This window comes from Protopterus annectens, chromosome 13.part0, assembly GCF_019279795.1.
Source record: "Protopterus annectens isolate FY-2018-M chromosome 13.part0, PAN1.0, whole genome shotgun sequence".
Taxonomy (NCBI): domain Eukaryota; kingdom Metazoa; phylum Chordata; order Ceratodontiformes; family Protopteridae; genus Protopterus; species Protopterus annectens.
Genome location: NC_056747.1, coordinates 997268875 through 997291409, shown reverse-complemented (window position 1 = coordinate 997291409; position 22535 = coordinate 997268875). Strand labels below are relative to the sequence as shown.

The following is a 22535-nucleotide window of genomic DNA, read 5'->3' as shown; positions in this document are numbered from 1 at the left end:
GGAACAAACTGACTAGGTTTTTTTTAAATTAGTAAGCATATTATCATTACTGCCCATGTATACAGTTTACTTGATGTGTGGCGACTCCACAGTGATTTTAATTTAACGAACAAAGAGTTTAAAGCGTACCTGGAAATATTCCAGACTAAGTCTCTGAATTTAGATTCCACATTTTCTTCAATGACTTGTTCTGATAGGAGGCTGGTGGTTCCTTCTGTTTCTGTCCTGAACGACGATACTCCTGCTCAAACGACTTCTTCCTGTTCTGACAGTATGGCAGTGGAAGAGACAAAAAAACCTGATCTTGTTGGGGGGGGGGGTAATTTTCCACCTCTCTGTCAGATTAGAAGTGGAAGGCTTGTCAGGGCATTCCAAATTAGTAGTTATAACTTCACTCAATGGTGTAGAATACACTAATGTACATAACCCTGGAGAAACAAGCTGAACAGAATTAGACTGAACAGTATCTTCTTGTTGCTTAACAATGGTTGTATCCAAGGTTTGAATCATACCACTCGCCAGCTCTTTTGATTGACTGTCGGTGGTGGTGTTAATAGCAGCAACTCGAGTCCTTGGCCAAGTATATGCATTATGATTTTTGAAGTCTTGTAGATCTCTAGAAAGTTTATTTCTTTTTTGCAACAACAACCTTTTCTCATACTTAGTAATTTTCTCAATGAGCTCATTGAGAAATAAGTCAGTGCTCTTTTCACCAGTAAGGGCAGCTAATTCACATTGATTATGTTGTACCTTACCTATAAGTTCCAATTCCATAGGTTGGAAGAACTCAATAAGTAATCGTAGGTAGGCTCTACTGGTTTCCAAGTTGAGCTGTTGCCATTGTGCCAATAACTGGGGATAGGTGTCACCGTATGTAGGCATAGTGAGGACACAAAGTCCCCTTGGTATAATGTTCATACTAATACATGCTTCTAAATGGAAGCATTGGCACTGAAGATGCTTACATTTGTAGAAGTCATTCTTTATATTCCGTTTCATGTCACGTACCTTCAAAGTAGTGCCTTCATCATACGATACATCCGATGTATCAAAAACCATTTCCTCAGTCAACAACGGATTTAGCTGATCTGACATTAAGTTCATAAGGCATTTATTCTCCACAGTTCTTGAACTGGCAGAAACATTCATGTCCATAGATACAGCGTTACCTTCAGCCATGCTTGCCAAACCAGTTCAAAGCAATACAGAAAGAAAAATCCCAATGAGGAATCCCATTTGTGGATGAATCAAGATTTTTTAAGCATCCTGTCACTGGAAAACTTTGGGAGTTACATTCATCAGCTAACTGTAACAATGGTAATTTGGCTTATGTTGCACACTGTGTCAAATGTTTTAATTTTTACGTTGGCAAGACTAATAGGAGACTAAGAGACAGGATTCTGGACCATGATTATTGCACTAGGAGAGGTGAATTATAGAGTGGATCCTGAGACTTGGGGCACATAGATATATGGGGCTTAATGATTCAATCCCTATTAAATCAGCTTTAAGGATGAAGCAACTTAAATGAAAAGGTTAAACAATGTATAGCCATATATCTTTGTGGATTTTTATGCTGTATGTAAGTAGCTGTTGTTTTAACCTGCTTTTTACTAATTGGATTATTAGTTGTGTTCTTGGAGGGAATTTTATTGATTAATTGGCTGTTAGGGAGTATGTATATAAGGATGCTCTGTTTTTTATTGTAACTGTCTGATGAAGCAGTTTGACCGCGAAAGTGCTTACGTCTGGTTCTATTTTGCAATAAAAGACTTTTTACATCAGTTGTTGTCAGCGTTTACCTTCCAGGTTGGGATTTTTCATTTTGATATATATATATATATATATATATATATATATATATATATATATATATATATATATGTGTGTGTGTGTGTGTGTGTGTGTGTGTGTGTGCGCGCATATTGTAAAATCAGTACTGTGTCTCTCCTAAATTATAATGCCTTTATTTTGCTAAATGTAAACATTCCCTCTTTTGGACATTATATTCTGCCTTCAGCTGTTGTACGCATAGGGTATCACAGGATATTGCTAATGATTGTAGGCTGAGTTGAATGTAAGAAAGCCATAAAATGTTCAATAAAAATCTGATTCCTAGTTTTGCTTCAGTAAAATCTCATGGGAAGATCAGATATCAGTTGTGAAGTAAATTTCATTTAAATAATGCATGCCACATTAATTGCTATTGCCTTTCGTACCTTGTTGTTATACCATTCTTCAGCATCTCTGCGGTTCTTCTCTGCCATGTTTTCATACTGTGCTCTGACATCTGCTAGGATCTTGACAAGTTCCATACCAGGAGAAGAATCCACCTCCACATTGACTCCAGGTCCCGTTTGAGCACGTAGAGCTGTCATTTCCTGTTTAAAAATCGATAAAGAGAGTTTAGTGACAGCTGTTATTTGGAATACATTGTTTCTACTTTCTATGCTGTGTTTGATTTGACATTAATACTGAAACATTATGCAAATTCAAAACAAAAAATGTATTAATGCATAACTGGCAGCAAATAACAGCCATTTCTCTAGCATTGTCTACACATTTCCAAGAGAACTGATTTACAGTTATCAGTAATATCAAATTGCATAGTTCTGAGGAGGAATTCTACAACTGACTGTGTAATATTCCACTTAAGTTGATTATCTGTTTATAACCAAACCAAATTAAAAGTTGCTCTACATAATTAACACCAAAGATTTGCTAAATGAACAGTTGTATAACCCTAACAAGAGATACAAATTTATAGTGAATGCATGTTTTGATTTAAAATTTTCTGGTAATTATTCCAAATTCCAGAGCATTATGGTGTTCTTAAATTAAATGGAAAAATGGACTTTGTCAATTCCCCTACCTTCCTGATAAGCTTCTTTTTTCTTTCACTTATCATGAGTATGCTTCTAGTATGCTTTTTAAGTTATGTCAGTATTTTTGTTGCAGTCATATCTTCATGAAGGCCATTCCAATACTGTGCCAGCATTTTAATGAAAACATAATTCATTTTATCTCTCTCTTGAGTATTAAACATTGCATTTTCCAACTGTCCTATTCCTGTATAACCCCTTAAAAATAGTGTACCCTTTGGTCTCCATGGATTCCCTTGACGAATTATTATATCGTCCTCTTCCTTTTTTATCATGCCAGTACTAGGATCTTGCAGTTTTTCTATATATGATTTCTTTTTTTTTTCAGGAATATTTATTTCATGTTCACTGTATATGACTTCTGGTGATCACCATTTGACATTTTGTTGTTTCTTACTCTACTGTCTCTCTCCTACCTTTTTCAGGCTGAGATCATCAGATTTCGGATTTAGTCTTACAAACTCTTTGTGTACTATGGTAATTAACATATATTTTAATACTGGTGATACTGCCAGTAACTTTCCTACATTATTAATTTCTCTGCCAAGCTGCTTACCTGTACACTACCAAATATGAGTGTCTTTGTGCTTTTATTGTCCCTGCTAAAATAAAAATCTGCCTAAGCAGCAGAGACCTCCAAAGCAGACATCCAAGCAACACCTACCATGAAACAATATCCACGTAGCACATAGCTCACAAAGTCAGTGTGCCACACAGTCACAGCCCTTAAGGATAAACAACACACCTAATATACTTGTAATAGGTGATTCTATTGTCAGACACACTGACTTCCCACTCACCAGGCTGAACAAGGAGAAGGTCACTGTAAGCTGCCTGTTGGGTGCCAGGATCAGCCACATAACACAAGCACTCAGGTCACTCCAAAGCAAGTACAAATATGACTCCGTCATTGTCCATGCTGGTGTGAATGACCTGAGATGTTCCTCCCTGGACTACATGAAAAAAGACGTACAGGAGCTCTTTGATCATGTAGCCCAGGCTGGTATGACCCTGACCTTGAGTAGCATCTTACCCTCACCAAGAACGATGCCACAGTATAAAGACAAAATGATCAATTTTAACAATTGGCTAAAGTATTGGTGTCATTCAAAGTTGATCCAGTGCCTGTCAGCCTGGGATGACATGCTCGACAAGCCACGTTGCTTTGCTAGGGACGGCTTGCACCTGTCACCCCTGGGTTTTCGAATACTGGCAAAGGCGCTTGCCTCCCCCATAGTGCCTTTTTTTAGGCAAGGCTCAAAAGACAAACACACCCCCATAGAAAGAAAAAAAAAACTAAGGGTAATGCTGCTCAATGCCAGAAGTCTAAACCTCAAGATGTATGCACTCGAGACTCTTCTCAGTATGGAGAATATCGATATCTGTGCAGTAACAGAAACCTGGTTCAAGGCTCCCAAGAGCACCCCAGCACTAACAGGTTATACTTCATACCATGCTTTATGGCTCCAAAACTTGGACCAGACCACAAAAGGAGGGGGAGTATCCATATTTATCAAAGATACCACACCTCCAGGTTAGTGGCACTGAATGAAGCATCAGAGACCATCCATGTGCAACTAACAGTGGGCAAAACTGCCTTTCAGTCTGAAGCCTGCTACAGACCACCCTCCCAAACACAGGAATCTCACTTGGCTTTCCTGAGAACACTGGAGAATATGAAGGTCTCTCCAAACACTATTATATTGGGTGACTTCAACTACCCAAACATCGATTGGGAAAACTACTCAAGCCCAAACACCCTCGCCCAATGGTTCCTAGAATTTATAAACTCAAATGCTATGGAACAACTGGTCACCACTCCCACAAAAGGGGAAAACATATTGGATCTAGTCATCACCAACATGGGGTCTCTATGTTCCACAGCAGAGGTATACCCCTCATTGGTAAGATCAGACCATAAACAAATCTCACTGGACATCCATATTCCGTCCCCACCCCTAGCCAAGGAAACCACGGTGAAGAACTTCTCAAAAGCAAATTTCACACTTCTCAAAACTGAGGTGGAATCCTTTAAAGCCCCTGAGCTAGTAGAAAATACGGCCCAAAATGCAGAATCCTTTACAAAAGCATGCTATGGACACCTACAGGAATGCATGGAGCATGCTATCCCAAATAAAACCAAGACTCACTCCTCCAAAGGCAGGAGACCTGTCTGGTGGACCCCGGCCATAAATAAGCTATACAACAGAAGGAGAAAGCTACTACATGACAGAGCAAAATCCCAAAAAGGGAAGGCGTCACTGATCAGTACTAGCAAGAAACTACAATCCCTCATAAAATCATCTAAGGCCAGCTTCGAAAGAAAAATTGCACAAGACACTAAAGATAATCACAAGGCCTTCTTTAGTTATGTCAGAAACCTGGGAGGCAACTCCCACATATGCTCTGAGTTAGTGCAAAATGACAAAAAATACACTGAACCCACAGACATTGCCAACATCCTGGCAGAAAGGTTCAGTGCAAACTTCTACCCCCCTTCCCACCCAAAAGAGCAAATGTCTATCCCAACAGAGTGTAGCCTTCCTGATATCACAGATGCACAGGTGAGAGCTGCCCTCTCCAAAGCAAAAAACACAGCATCAATGGGACCAGACGGTGTCCTGGGCTGCATCTTACACGAGCTCCAAGAAGAACTAAACTCTCATATAAAGTCACTGTTCAATCTCAGCCTTACTACAGGATATGTACCCAAGGAATGGCGTACAGCAACAGTGGTCCCACTCCACAAAGGTGGTGCCACAACAGACCCCGGAAACTATCACCCTATAAGCCTGACTAGCCTGGTCTGCAAAGCTATGGAGCATATCACCATGGATATCATAAACAAAGACATTGGGAACCTCCAGACACTGGATCCTACCCAAATCAGCTTCATTAAGGGCAGATCTTGCCTCTTGAACTTGGTTGACTTCTTTGAAACAGTTACCAAAGCCATAGATGATGGGAAGGTAGTCCACACAGCTTACCTGGACCTCACAAAAGCCCACTTGGGCATCATAAATAAGCTCACCAGCTTAAATATCAACCCCTGTGTCAAAAGATGGGTTGCAAACTGGCTCAGGGATAGAACCCACATGGTCAGAATTGGTGCCATGTCAGACTCTAAAGCAGTTACAAGTGGTGTCCCACAAGGCTCAGTCCTGGGACCTCTCTTGTTCGGTATATATTTCTCCGAGGTACGGGCTAACACGGGTGGACTACGGCTGACCAAGTTCACAGATGACTGCAAACTCGGTGCCGTAATCGACTCTCCGGCTGACACAAGCATCCTCCTAAAGGGTCTCACAGAGATGGATAACTGGTGCCAGAGCCATGGCCTAAAGCTAAATGCCAAAATGTGCATAGTCATCCCCTTTGGGAAAAACAAAGTGCCCACAAATTACCATATAGGTGGTAATCCATTAAGTATGGAAGAAGTAATTAGGGACTTGGGGACCCAAGTAGATAGCAATCTCTCCTTTGACAATCACATTCCCAAAGTGGTTAGAAAGACCTTCTATATAGCCCACCTTATCATGAAAGGGTTTACATCTAGATCAAGAGAGGTCATTGTGCCCCTCTACTTATCACTTATCAGGCTCATAATTGAGTACAATGCCCCATTTGGGATGTACCTTATCCGACATCTGCAGCAACTGGAAAGACCCCAAAAGTATCTCACCAAGAGGATCAAGGGGCTCAAACAGATGCCCTATGCAGTTCAGCTAAAGGAACTCCAGCTCTACTCAGTTGCGTACGGCCTACTCAGAGGCGATCTGTGTCTGACGTATAAAGCCATGTCCAACCCAGAATTAATGGACATGCTTCACCTCAGGAAATCCAACTCCCTTAGAGCTACATGCTCCAGGGACTTGAACCTCAGCACAGAAATAAATAGGACATGCTGGAGGGACAGATTCATATCCCAGAGCCTCCCCTCCCTCTGGAACAAAATCCCAATCCATGTTAGGCAGAGCCCCTCACTGACCCTCTTCAAGAGAAATCTTGATGAGTGGATGGGAGATCGTAGGTTTACCCCTGGGATCTCTTCTGTGTTCCTGCTTGACAGAGGTACAGTAAACTAACCTTAAAAGGGCTACCTTCTGTGACCTACTATACAGAGGCACAGTCAACTAATCCAAAAGGATGGCAAAAGCCAAACACACTCTGGCTAGGCTTATAAATGCCCTAAGGTAGATAGCCTAGTATAACCTATGAACCTATGAACCTATGAACCTGCAGCTTCCTATCTGGTTATACACTACTTTCAGAGTATTTTGAAGTTCTTTATTTTTAATTTAAGCTGATATTTTCTTAATGCTTCTTCAAATTTGACAAGTTCTTCTTCATCATTTCTATGCCTCCTTATATATCCACTCATTTTTTTATATTTTTGTGTCATCAATCTAAACGACATATTTTTCCTTACAGACCTTCTGCTTTACCACATATGTTAATGTAAAAGATAGGTTGCAGAACTGAACCTTATGGCAGTGATTCTCGGATTTATCTGTATTATGACCCACTGTAATGCTCTTGTAACCTACCCTGTATAATCAATATCAAATGAATAATTAGGTGATCATTTAACTTATTAATTAATTGATTCATTGCATTTGCAGAGAAATTCCATCTTGGATGTCCCATTTTCATTAAAGTAGGAATAAAAACTCTAAGACAAGTACAAACATGCAGGATAAATGTCAAAATAACTGCAGATAAATATTCTACAGGAATCTGCACATAATAGAACAAAGAAGCATTCATCATGTTACACACATAATAAGTGTAGTTGGGAAGACCCCTATAATATCTCAGAAACATATCTAATTCACTGAAAACATAGGTTTGTATTGATTTGCAGAGTTGGGAAGTTGCAAGACTGACTTTTGGTCATGAGAGGTTTCTCACAAAAAGAATACATGGTGTAGACAACAAATCCCATGCAGACCACATCAAAGACTTATCCTTGTACTCAGTCTCCTACCTCTCTACTGCTGCTGGGAAGTGATCTATGTCTGGTCTTAAAACATCCTGTGATCCAGCAGTTATAAACCTGTTGCACAACCACAAAACAAATAACACTGAAACACCCGGTTAAGGGGCCTAACCCTCATCTGCAACCAGCATAAGAATAAACGCCCCATCTGTGCGAAGCAGAATTCCTCCCTCTGCTTATCAAGCAAAACTTGGATCAGTGGATGGGTAATCACAAATGTATTCTTGGTCTGTCACCTATGTTCCTATTAGAAAGAAGAAGCTTGTAAATGCTCAGCCACACATACTTAAGATATACCCTCTACAAAATGAGTGATAGCAAAACCTGTCAAATTATTTTCAGAAGCGTGGCTAGGCTTAAAAAGGTTCTTTAAGGTCAATAGACTAGTAATCACCTATGAAACTAGAAGACAAACTTCTCTTTTCTTCACACTTGCCACAGCTCTGCCTCCATAGAGAAATTACAAGCAAGGTTATTAACCTTTAACTGTACAATTGATTTGTTTTAATTGATACCTGCACCACTGTTGGTGCAAATCTCAGTCTCGAGCTAGAGTTACTACAGAAACAAAAAATAATCATTAAGCAGAAGCCCTATCAGCATTCAAGACCTAAACAATTTCTTAGGTTATTTATTATTTTGGTTGGCAAGGGTATAAAAGTACATAGATCCTACATAACGCTAGTAGAGAGACACATTCTTGCTATGCATATCCACATATACACATACACACACACAAACGCAAATACACTAATGGGTTTAGCAGCATAATTTCAGAACAAAAGCATGCTTAAGTGCAATTACTGGATTACAGTTAAAATTAAAGCAATGCTGAATAGTAGCAAAGTTACATTTAAAATAATACTAAATAAAAGTTAACTTAGCAGGAAAAATATCATTTATGAGCCTTGCTTTGTCTTGTTCAGGGCCAAGAGTGAAACAAAGACTGCTCTTTCTTCATTCTGTGGACTTCTAGATGTTAATAGCTCTTCAGTCTTCAGAAGGTGAACTGCAGTCACTGCTCTCTCCAATTTTTTCAAGTTTCATTCTGACATCTGCATTTTTCCTGTGCTAATTAAATTATGACTAAATCTGTATCTGAAATGTAATTTAATTGTATGATTGGACTATAGCTATGACAAACTACAACCACAGTTAGCAAACTACATTCCATGTATTGATTTAAGTAATTCTGCTCCAGCAACAGTGATCCACTAGCAGTAAGCTTGCAATCCACAACTTGAAAAATGGTACCTATTGGCAACGAACCTTTCAGCTCCCCACACTCCAATTATTATAATCATTTCAATCATTTTGCCCAGACAGTGTTTTACCTATGCTTAGACCGTACGATCCATTCCAGTGTTCCCTAATATGTGCAGCACCAAAACAAACACCTTAATGAAATCAAAGTAGGCCCCATGTACAACCCATTTCTGTGTTACTCCAAAAAAAAAAAAAAATCTGATCACAAAATCACCAAACTCTATTATATTCATTTAGCACTACCTTCCTGGTGCAAAGCTGTGCTGGTTAAAGACTTCTTGATATGGCAAAGCAGCCCTCAGTAGTGATTTCATGATTTTACCAATAACTGATGTTAGTCTATGACTATTGTTAATCATGTCTATTTCCTGTCTTCACTAACTTCTTTTCAAGATTTGGCAAAATAACTGCAAGATGAATCCCATCAGAACCAATTGTCTTGTCTATCTTAACTTGTTGAAATAGCAGAAATTAATTAATTCATTTTCTTATAGATATGTTACATTGTTCAGGGTTTCTGTGGAGTTAGACCCTCTCTGGGCAAGTGATAGGCATAAAATGCAGAACCAATCCTGGGCAGGATGATAGCTGTTTGCAGGACATGTGAACACATTTTCACGAACAGTGAAAATGCTTCTTTGCTGTGAAAATATTATTTAATATTGAGCTATTATGCATGACGTAAACAGTATGGTAAAGCTTGCTGCAGCAGAGGCTGATATGGGATCATCTGCAGAATGGCAGTTAAAAGGGAGAGCTTATGACAACATCGCAGAGATGCTTTCCTATTAGAAAAGAGGGAGAATTATGGCCGGGAAAAGGGAATGTCGGTAGTTACCATCTAAAATGTTGACAGGAAGAAGCATTTAGATCTCTTTGAGAAGAACTATTGTGGCCAAGATTAGTAACTCTTGGTAGATAACAGCAGGATAGATTACTGAAAAAAGGCATGGAGTAACAGGAATACACCCATGATTATATCAGGAGGATTATTTGAAGCTTGCCTGAGATTACTTAGAACATTTGGTATTTGTGAAACCAGAACTGTAAGACTGTGTTGTTGTTTAAGAGACTTTTACATCTCCAGCATTAAGCTTGTTTTCATTTAGCTAAATGCCACACTGCATAGAGTGAACTGAACTTGAAGTTGTCTCTGCAGTTTATGTACTTCAATTCTAGAATGTATTTTTCATCAAAAGACTTCAATGTTTTTTTTACATCAAATGTTGGTTTCATCAACTTTAGGAATTGTTAAATTCAGTAATGTTGAATGATGTGTTTTGTATGGGATGAACTTTTGGTTAAAGTAAGTGGGTGTGTGTGTTAATGCTGAAACATTCAGATATAGGGGTAACAGTGTGTGTGTGTGTGTGTGTGTGTGTGTGTGTGTGTGTGTGTGTGTGTGTGTGTGTGTGTGTGTGTGTGTGTGTGTGTGTGTGTGTGTGTGTGTCTGCATCTGCATAAGTGTCTGCAGCTTAGGATTAGAGTAAGGTCTAGGTAAGGGAATAGATTTTGTGCTGTGCGTATGTGTAATGTGTGGATAGTATATCTAAGCATGTGGTATAGTAGTGCTGTTATGGAAAGGGTTTTCTATAGAGTAATATGCAGGGCTGGGGGTTAGGGAAAGGAGCAGGAATTTGTTATGTTTTGTACACATGAGTATGAGGTTATAAAGTGATGCTGTTTGAACATCATTGAGTGGAAGCAACATTTTAAAAGCTTTCAGGCTGGATTCTCAGACCCAGCTCCAGATATGTAACAGCTTACACTGAAAATGTAATTATTTTTTTCTGACTTTTAGGAAAGTTGCCTTCCCAAAATCCACTTCTAATTTTCATGCAACAGGTCAGATTAGCAACTGTCTCACCTAAGTGCAAATTGGCAATGGCTGAATCCTGGTATTTGGAATACATGATAGGAAGTGGATACTAATACCACAGCTAGAAAACAGAAAAACTATATACAATTGTCCCATATACATCACCACCTAAAGAAGTTTGTAGAATGGAATCCACTGAGTGCCTTTAACTCAAAGTTTCAGTGGGAGGCATTTAAGGAATACATTAAAGGAGTACGTCAGGTAGCAAAGAAACTCCTTAGGGAGAAAAAGAAAAGATGAAATTGGGATAATAGAGGAACTAATATTATTCTCATTTTAAAGATAGAGACATTATTAACAATTAAGAGGAGAATCATAAAATAGTAGGTGTTGCTAGGGAAAAACTGCCTATAAACTTTTAAGAGAGAAAAGTTTTGTACAGTACGACAAACTGTAATAAGTCAGGGAAGACTTTGGCTTTAGCATTCAAATATAGGTGAAGAAACATGGATATTTAACTGTTAGAGAGAAGGGATATTGGCTATTATACAATGACTGGTCATTAACATTCAAAAATGTGCACACTGATTGGTCAGCCCAACCAGCGTGCCCATTGTAAAATCTAAAATATACCAATAGAAAAAAAGTCTGGTCGCCCAGACTTTCTTCTATTAATATATGCTGTAGTTTTCCAGTTTTCTTCAGCTAACAGGTCAAGAAGTATGACATTTGAAATCCAGAGAGTTTAGAGTTATGAGAGAGGCAGGGCAGAAGTACAAAGAAAATCAGGTATGTTATGCAAAACTAAGGAAAAATACCTTATTTCCCTTATATTGCACTGTCTATCTCATATCTCTGAACTGTCAGGATTTCAAACTTAAAAAAATAAGAAAGAAAGAAAGAAAAAGAAAGAAAGACTGGAGAAAATATTTATTTATATTTAATATTTAAAGCAGACTGGATTAATATTTTTTATGAATGTAATAAATGAAATCATATTGAAATGGAATCAATCATTTTTTACAAGCTTTATTTAATGAATCCTTTACCTTAACTAAAGCATTGATTATACTAAATGTAAATGAAGGTCCCTACCTGAATAAGACAAATATGTATTTGTTATGGACAATACTTGCTATATCTAGGAAATGCGTAACCAGAAGTTGAAATTCAAATACACCCCCAACCTTGGAAGAATTCTACACTTTACTGAAGACAAGTGCATCGATGGAAATAAAAATCAATGAACTACGAATCTATCCCAGGCCACTGGTAAATAATCCTTGGAAGAAAGTTATGTCTTCGTTGGACACTCTGCAATAATCAATATTGTATCGCTGATAACTGATCTGTTAATTCTATATTTAATAACATACAGTGTATATAAGTGAACGTCAAGCTATTGTAAATATTGTATATAGTTGTTTAAAATTATATTTAAAAATATTATGTAAATGTTATTTTAATTGAAAATAAAACATTTTTTGAGGGAAAAAAAAGAAATAGCAGCTGTGCCTCTGTATAAGATGAGGCAAAGTACTGAAGGCTATTAAAGAAATTCCTAATGAGAAACACGAGGACCAGATCTTCCAAATGTGAATCTATATAATCTGCTCCAGGAAGGTCTGGCCTACATTCTGACTGCTGTCTTTCTGGTTATTCAGTAAAGTGTACTTTCTATACCTTCCTTGACACTTTCTGATAATACAGTTTTACACAAGTCAAATATTGATCCTATATATTAGAGAAAATTATAATCTTATGTCATTGTTAAATATTCATATTAGCATTTATGGTACAATCACAGTGAACATGATTAAACAATTACTTCCTTATATCTCCTGTACAGGAAGGATTTGTGCTTGGTAGAACTAAGATCACTCATTACTCTTATGCAGTCACAAGTTTCAGAGATTAACCCAGCAGTCCCAGTGTTGGTAGACATTGAGAAGGCATATGACACTATTTGAAGGACGTATTATCTATTGAAAGTAATGGAATGTCTAGCCTTCCTTGAGAAAATGTATGCAGGTAGTTTAGGCTTTATATCATAATCCCATAGTTATAATATTAACAAACATGTTATCAGAGTAATTTAAATTAGTGATTGGCAGTAGTCAGATAAGCCACTTATCTCCTGTATTTGTTTTTTATCACAGAAGAACCACTGCTTAGAAGGTTACAGTTACTAGGCTGGAAGCTTAAGGATACCTGGGCTACACCTTTCTGGTTTGAAGATGATTGTTTACTCTTAACTGACTTATTCACTGATATTAAGTTGCATATGGATGTACCTCATTTCTTTACAGATATGTCATGATTATGTCTAAACACATCAAAGGCAGAACTATTTCCCAATAATTCAGCAGACAAAAGATTAAAGAGTTTGGAGGTAAACTTAACTTATAAGTGATATAAGGAACCACTAGTTTATTTGTGAGGGCTACCGCTCTCTAAATCCCCATAAGAAGTTGTAGATGAATTTAGCTCCCTTGCAAGAGAAGCTATATGTTTGGTTACTTATTAGTATAAGATGTTTTTATCACTTTTAAGTCAAGTGGCCACATATAAAATATTCTTTGTTCCTGTAGTGTATAAATTTCTGTGCAATGTGCAATGTTCTCCCATGTACCCTATTCTGAAGAACATAATGTCTTCAATTAATACATTTATGTGGAGTAACTTGAGGAATAGGGTATTTAAACAGATTTAGGCTGCCCATATTTTTTTTTAAATTTCCCTCACATATGCAGTTACCCCACTGTGTGTTAATAAAGTAAGCACCTCATAGATTTGGCAATAAATACAGTCTAGATCGTTAGGCAGGAAGCAGACAAAGGTTTATGACTGGTATGCAAAGACACTAACCAAAAGACTTCATATTATAAATACTGCATGCAGTGACTCAGCTTAGGATAAAATGACAGGTTTCTTTTCCTTGTCAACAAATACCCACTTCAGGTTACCCATCATAGTGTATTGAAGGGCATAAGGTAAAATAGTGGAAATGGGAGGAAAGTCATATAAATAAGTAAAATGATGTTTGCGTAAAATGTGAGGGGAACATCATGTTTGTTTCCTTTTATGAAACAAGCTTTGGTTACTACTTAAAATCCGTTGCTGATCTCTCTGATTTAAGGACAATGCAGTAAGGTCCTGTGAATGGAACAAGCTAAACTTATGCCTAACATCCTTAATTTACATTTTAAGAGAAACAAAATGGTTGGGATCTGGTAGCAGTTTACATTTAAACTGAAATACAGGGTAGACTCACTTGACTGAAAATCTAGTGATTCTGACAGCAGGTGTTTTGCTCTCTTTGCTGGGTCTTGCATCTAAGCTATAACTATTGACAAGACTTTATGGGATTGCTAGATCTAAGTAAACCCTTTACCATATATTATGAGAAATGACTATTGTGTTTTTTTTTTTCATAATGACTATTGAAAATCAATTGTAGAGATTGTGGGGCTGATACTCCTGATGTCCCCAATAACATTTGATGGTGCCCTAATGTGCATTCGGTCTGGGAAGTCATAAACTGATCTAGTATTGAAAGTTAGGCACATGTAGATTTACAGTAAGACTACAGTTTGATTACATTTTAATGATTCAGCTGTATATCCTGCGCTGAAAGTACATATATTCTGGTTAAATAAAATGTCTGCAATTATGCATTATTTTATTCCATCTCACTGGAAAGACCCTTCCAAGTTGAAAATATGATTTTTTTCTTATAACTATGAGTCATATTTCTTGGATAATTATTTATTGTGTTTAACTGGCAGGTGAAGACTAAATAAGTGAAACTGACTGAAATGTAGAGAAAAGCTATTATACAGCTAGATGACATGATCGGCAAATAGATGTTTGCTGCTAGTAATTAAAATGTGTAATTAAAACGCGGTTATGTTGTATTGTTGAATGTGTGCATTAAATTTAACATGAGTATTTTTATTTACTGAAGCCACCCATGTCAAATGCTGTTGAAATTGCTATGAACACTGTAGATACTTACTTGTACATGTGCTTGTTGTGTGAAATGAAATATGAGCACTCTGTAATAAATCAAAAAAATGTCTACAAAGGTGTATAACTCTGGAGCAACACAATATTACTCCTAAAATTGAAAGTCAGCAAGTGTAACTCGGATTGAGGATCTAGTTATGAACTTGGACTACAAAGTGTCACAGAATGAACTGTTCTCATTCTTTGGGTTTATAGGAAGGTATTACATTAATGATAGATATTTATTCTACAGACATCAGGACAACATGTGTGTTACTACTCTCACATAGGAGTGTTACTGACAAACTTTGGCAAACTGCAGTCAGCAACATTCTATATGCATGGATAGGTAATCCATGGTGAGACATATTATGTGGGTTGTGATATACCACCAACCCACAAAATATTGGAGCAGCATATCAAGGTTAATTAGACTAGTAGCAGGAAAAGAAATAGCAGGAAAGATTGGGGGATTTATACCCATGTTTTAATAAATTCCTTGGATTCTTTTGAGAGAAATATCCCCTAATTAAAATGGAGGAAGGAAAAGTAAGAAATATATGACTACATAAAATAAGAACGATGAATACCTGATTCATACATTCTAACTGCCTTCAACCAATAATACATAACATAAGGTACAAAAAATGCCTCTGGCATGGGAATAGTGGCCAAAATAAATAATTAACCATGGCTTCCAAAGTGTAACCTCAATACCTAGAGTATACAATTACTTTTTTAAAGTCCAGAAGGCTATACAACTCTGTTTTGTTAATATTCTTAAATAACCCATTGATATGCTATACTTTCTTCTCCTTTGAATTACTTTTAATATTTTATTCTGCCTCTAGTACATGAACTATTTAGTAGTACATAAAAGGTTTATTATAAATTTTTAGACTTGAAGATGTCACATTCATGTGAAAAATAAGCCACAGGTCTGTGTAAAATATAGAACACTACCTCCTCTAACATGATTTATATACAGTATAAAAAATTAGGCTGAAACTGAAAATATTTTTTTATCTTGTAATGATGCTTACAGACTATCTCCATGAAAATATGATGTGGTTTCTGAAATATGACTTGTATGTAGTGAAATAAGAATGCCGCAGAAAAATGATGCTTAAGTGCCCCTTCTAACAGGTACCACTCAGCTATTGTGTCATGAAGTCACAATTTGTAAGAATATCTGTTAAACATAATGAATTAAAAAATGCATGAAGCTAAATTACTGTCATCTTAATTTACCTATTATAAGAGAGTCATCTCAGCATTTAAATTAAGATAAAGTTGTGCTCATTGTTTAAATCATATTTATTCACTTCAAGTAGTTCACAGTGCCAGCAGTACCTCTTTATGGTTTTTCTTGAGATAGTTTATTTCATCATTCACATTATCAACCGCCTTCTCCAAGTCATGCTTCGACAGGTCTAGGTCACTGAGTAGCTTTCGCAGGCTGTTGACATCAGTTTCAGTACTCTGTTTCAGCAGCACCTCATTGTTGTACCTTTAACACAAAGAAGAAGCATTATGTTAATCAATTATGTAGTTCTGTTGGCATGGAAGTTCAGTCTGTTTATTGTCATTTTCTGTTTCCTTGTTTTTTTCCCATTGGACTCATCCAGGTTCTGCCTTTGTAACAAATACACTGTTGTAATACTGACCGGGTCTATATTAGAACACCGAACATTCAAAATGTCTAGTGTTCTAATATTGAACCCTAGCAATCGAAAAAAAAAACATCGAACATTTGGAACAGCAAATTTTTTCTTAGGGAAAAAATTTGCTGTTCCAAAACACATACACACAACACAAGCACACCAAACAAACAGCAATCCACACAAATACACCTAAATTCTAACACCTAACCCTACACTAAACTATACGAACACCACTAACTATCCACTTACCTTAACCCAAACCCTAACCCTAAGGTCTGTCACTATTGCACAGTCACCTCACCTGCACCCTAACCCTAACTCTCCTAACCCGCCCTAACCCACACGTCCACACAATCGCACACTTTCCTGAACCCGACCTGTAACTTTCCACCAGAGCACTGAAAATACCAAAGCGACAGAAACGGGCAACCAAATTCTTTCCCTAGAAAATAATTTGGTTTCCTGTTACTTTGATATTTTCAGCGTTCGCTGAAAATGGGTTGATATTAGAACACCCGACATTTCAAATGTTTGGTGTTCTAATATAGACCCTACTGACCTACCAGAAGTTTTACATTCTATATGGTTTAGCACAAAGCAGGAAAGTGGTGGCTATTATAGTTTGAGGTATAAACATGGCTTAGTTAGAGAAACACACCTTTTGGATCAAATGACTATGACATCTCATTCCTAAATGCAGGTTCAGTTTATATCCTAAAAATAGTGGGGATTGAGTACAATATAAATCGGGGTTATTGTATGATACTCATAAAGCTGTCTATATTAGAGGTTTTAAATCTGAGGCCCAGTGCCTCTGTGCTTCTTAGCTAAAGATGAATAATTAAAACAGAGAAACCATACAATTTCACGAGATAGTAACTGTCATCCATAAGTCACCTCTGTGTCTCCACAATTTAGCAACAAATGCAATTTTCATACTTCATACTTGCTATAAGAACAACCACAGTTTAATGATCAGCTTTTTAAGAGAAAATCCTGAAAATGCTACCATTATTTTTAACAAACATTATAATTCCAAGCACATTCTGCTATTTTTGTTGCATTAAATGTGGTAATTGTCAGAATTTTAGATGCTGTTTTTATGAACTTATTTGTTAATCAATATATTTATTTTATTTGATAACTAGATGAAGAAATTGGTCAAAAGTACCCTTTTCAGCCAAGTCCAAGGGCCAAGGTCAGAGACATAAAGACATGTAATTGTACACATTTAGTTGTGACTTATGATTAGATCTTTACAACAAGACAGATTCAAAATCATAATATAATAATGTGAGGTTAGATTTCTGAATGAGGCAAACAACAAATTACAAGTATCGGAAGAGTTTAGAGTATAAATATACTGTATGACTACAAGATACTGTTGTTTATAAAGTGATAATTTTGAGTGTGTAATGGTAGCACTGTGGTTCATAGATAAGGCCTACTACCTCAAAGGACTTGTTTCTATAATTTGGCTCACTCCTGGAGTACTTTCTATTCAGTCAGCATTTCCCTCCTGTGTCTATGCAGGCCTTTCCAGGTTTCCTTCCACATTTCAGATACATGCAGTTAGACAAATTGGCAGTCCTCTAATGTTTTCAGTGTTTGCATTGCTTTTTGTAAAAGTAAATGTCATGACTAATAATTAAAGTTTTGTACTGCCTTATAGTGACATGGCATACTTTGCATACACAAACTTCTACTTATTGGATGGCTTTGTGAACTATTTCCAGTCATCTTAAATTGCTCATAGGTAGCATGTGGTGTGAGTAATATGTGCACCATGGACTAGATGGTTGTCCTGCCAATAACTGGTTCGCTGCCTCATGCCTATTGCTTGTAAGGATAGGCATTGCCTCACCTAAGATCATAAAGAGGATAAAGCAGGTATCAGAAATTAATAAAATTAGGAAAACCAGATGGTTCAGTGCTATGTAACAGCATACACAATTATTATCAGACAGGATGAATAAGCTGTCAGAAATAATATGCCAAACACATTGAGTAATACTGATAAAATCAATTAAATGAAACTGGCCAAAGCTAAGTAATACTGCACTTAGTACCTGGTAGAAATACATTTTATACAGGCTGTTTGGAGGTGGTCTTATAATGGTATAGTATGAAAGACTAGAAAAAAGAGAAATGAAAAAGAATATTTTAAAGTGAAGGAAAATATAAATATATTGATAGCTACAGAACTTCACTACCAAGCATGTAACAGGAATTTATAGAGAACAAACCTAATGACAAAACCAAAATATCCTATCAGTTCTCTTATAGAAAGATATTGAACTGTTCATCAGCATAGGTTCTTCTAAATGAAACAGTCATGCTGGAAAAGCTGTTTGGAGAGGTAGAGATGGATTCAATGAACACTGAGATTTATATGGATGGCATAAGTTTACTCTTAATTTAGACAATCAGAGTTGACAGCAGGAGTAAAACAATTAGGTTTTAGACAAACTAGGAATATTGCAAAGTATGTAGTAGCTGTGGTGAAAAAAGATTGTGTCACAGACACTTTCTTGCATTTTAGAACAAAACATTGATGAGAACAGGAATCGTGTCATTAAAAGGCAGCTCTAACTTCAAATGCTTCAACTGGGAATAATGTCAAAAAGCCTGGACCAGGTCCAAATCTGCTGTATGCACTTTGTAATCATTATCTGTTGCTTTAGTGACTTTTTAAAGTAAATTAATGGGGTTAAAGAACTAAGCTCTTCCTTTGACATTTCTGAATTGATAAAGATCCAGGTTTAAATTCCTTATCTATACGTCTGAGGCTAGACAGACTAATGGGTCTATAGCTATGTATTTGGGTGATGCCTGTGTAATGGCATCACAATGGCTTATTTCCAGGCTTCAGGAATATAACCAGTGGAAAAGCGTCAGTGAAAGATGCAAGTAGGGATTCAGATAGGTCATATTTGTTACTGACAATCAAGTACTATCTAAGCCCATGCATGAGGTGTCCTAAGCTTTTGAGAAGGCAGGCAGGACTTGCTCCACAGTAATTAAGAAGGGTATCTGTGACTGTGGAATAGCTATGACTGTTGGATGAAGTAAATTTGTCAGCTAGGGTATTAACTATTTCTGCTGGGTCAGATAGGGGTCAGATTGAGCAGTATTATTATGGACTAGCTCTGAATGCTGTTGGTTGTTACTGCTTAAATTCCTGACACAGAGAAAGAAAAAACAATAGTTCTTTTTGTTTTTAGTAGTTATTTTAAGGTCATACTCAGCTCTCAGGTGCCTAATGGCTCCATTAATCTCTTCACTAGTTTATCCTCTACTCATTTCTTTTTGGAAAGCACACTTTCATAATTCTTTGAGAGAGCATTAACTTTGTCTGATTATTTGAAAAGCTCTAGTAAAATTAATGTTCATTATCTTGTACCCACAAGCAAAAATAAGGTTTTTACATTTTTTCTTCTGTGGGAACCCAATTCATTTTCAGCATCTAAGAGAAACAGAAGCATTTCTGAAAAATGCTGTTTTGAACGTAAGGTATAGATCTTTGTTTACACACAGAAATCATGACAGAAAAAAATTAGAGACCCACTCACATTGCTTTATTTTTTGGGTAAGTAAGAATGCACTAGTAATTAATAAGTGCTTTAATGAAGGCAGTAAGGCTGAATTTATGAATGTAATAAAGCCTGCCAAAAGACCAGAATACTCTTACAGAAATATGGGTAGTAATGAAAATCTCAGACATTTGAAATGATTTTGAATAAGGGCATGACAGGCCTATTTGTTTGCTATTTATAAAGTGTGAAATATCCTGGAATGATAGCCAAGAATCTCATCTCAAACATTCACCATATAAAGAGAAGTCAACAAAGAAATACCTGTTAGGTATCCTGATCCTATAAGAGAAAGAACATAATCAAAAGTTCAATTTACTCTTAATTTTCTGACTACCCATATTTAGGCTTAAAACAGAAATTTGCTGCCACTGATTTGAGGCTATATTAAGAACGAAATCATATTGTACCTTTGTGCTTTATAAGATGGAAGAAAGTCACATATAGCAGTGAACAGAGGTGTGGTGTTTCCCAACTTTACCTTCTGTTTATTGTTTTTCATTACAGTCCCTTCTAATGATCAGGTGGATATTCAATGAAAACTTTACCTTGATGGTCTTACTTTAAACTTCCTACAGCCTTGGTACTTGACCAGAGGGCAGCACTTAAGTCCAAGTTAAGCATTAACACATGCATTAAAATTAAATTTTAAAGAAATAAATTATATAGCCTGGTCTGCTTGTGTTTTTTTCTTTTTTGGATTGCATATACAGAGTAAGTGCTCCACAGTCTCCAAAATATTTTATGAATTTTTTGCATGAGTTTTACTCAGTAGTCATATCAGCATTTATTACCATGTTAATGATTACATGTTATTTCTGTTATCATTACCTTATAGCATAGATTTTAGACTTTGTCAAAGTGAGTCTTTTTCATATCCTAGAAATCCCATTTGTCTCCAAGACACAAAAAAAAAAGCTTCCCAAAACACACATGCCTGAGATTACCAACATCCAATCTAATACACTACATTTGCATTGTGTTTGAGGTTCCCCTACTTATGAATACACATATTTACTGACTTACCAGAATAGTGTGCAATCCACTACGAAACATAGACACTAGTCTTGTCCAGAAGGATAGAACCCACAATTCAAGCAATAATACGTCCTGTTTAATAATAATAGAATACGACAAGCATAAAAAGAATACCACTGATACAGAGCAAATAAAATGATCTAGCACAAACGTATTTAAACACTTTTTGGCGCCATCACAGTGCTTCCATTTAAAAAGGTACCTTACATAAAATATTACAAACATCTAAATTATATCCATTTTATATATAAGAGGTGCATATTCTGCTCTAAATGTTCAAGCTACACTAATATAAAATGAACAATGTTGTAAATAACTAAAATGCATACAAATAAAAATATATTAATATATTTAATATACTGAACAACATATATAATAATAGTCGCTGATTCTAATACTAATAAATACTAATGCAAACTGTGCGATAAGCTGTCATGGACAGATCTAATAAACATATATCTAAATTCAATACATATCTACTAATTTCATACCCCAAATTGCCAAAGAATTGCCAAAAAATAACCAAAAAATAATAACTAGTAAAAGCCATCTTCGTATAACAGGGTGAATGAACAAATAGTGTTAAAATAACCTATAAATGCTAAAATACTTAATCATAATGATAAACTGTTAGAAAAATTAGTATATAAGAATAAGTGCATAAGAGTTAATCTATATCTACCACAATAAAATAGATGCCACAATTCTTCTACACATATACAGTGTAAATATGTAAGTAATGTGTTAAATATAATAATTATATAAAATACAATATAAATGGTTTAGTATGTGAATCATGTATATAATATAATACCATGACTATCATTAAAAACACACTAAAATAATAAAAATACATTAATAATAGTGCATGCATATCTACTACATAAGTATATCATGTTATGCTGCTTGTAAAAAAGGCTTTATTGTAATGTAATCATTTAATCCAGGCATTGTGGATGCATCAGTTAAAACTTGCCATTTAGCCTCTTTCTCTGCTATGTATACACTCATGTTGCCACCTCTATTATTCTCAGTAACATGTTCCAAAATGGCAAATTTAAAATGGTGGGTGCTGTCAGTGTTTAATACATGCCAATAGAGTGCATTGTTACTATCTTTTTTCTTAATTGCGTATAAATGATGATATATACGCTTCTTGAACATACGTTCTGTTTTTCCTATATAATAGCAAGTACACCTTAAACATTTTGCCACGTAAATGACATTTTTAGTATTACAATTACCTCTCTCAAAAGTGACTCTTGT

The 22535-nt window shown here is 36.2% G+C and overlaps 1 protein-coding gene across 1 annotated transcript in view; it reads right to left on the bottom strand.

Annotated features, from left to right (window-relative positions):
* The window catches only part of LOC122788065 (keratin, type I cytoskeletal 19-like), a 277040-nt gene that overhangs the window by 202583 nt on the left and 51922 nt on the right, over positions 1-22535 (bottom strand). The window contains exons 3-4 of the mRNA XM_044054986.1: positions 16328-16484; positions 2220-2381 (exon numbers count right to left, since the gene is read on the bottom strand). Coding sequence (XP_043910921.1) covers positions 2220-2381; positions 16328-16484 — 319 coding nt within the window. The remainder of the gene's footprint in view (positions 1-2219; positions 2382-16327; positions 16485-22535) is intronic.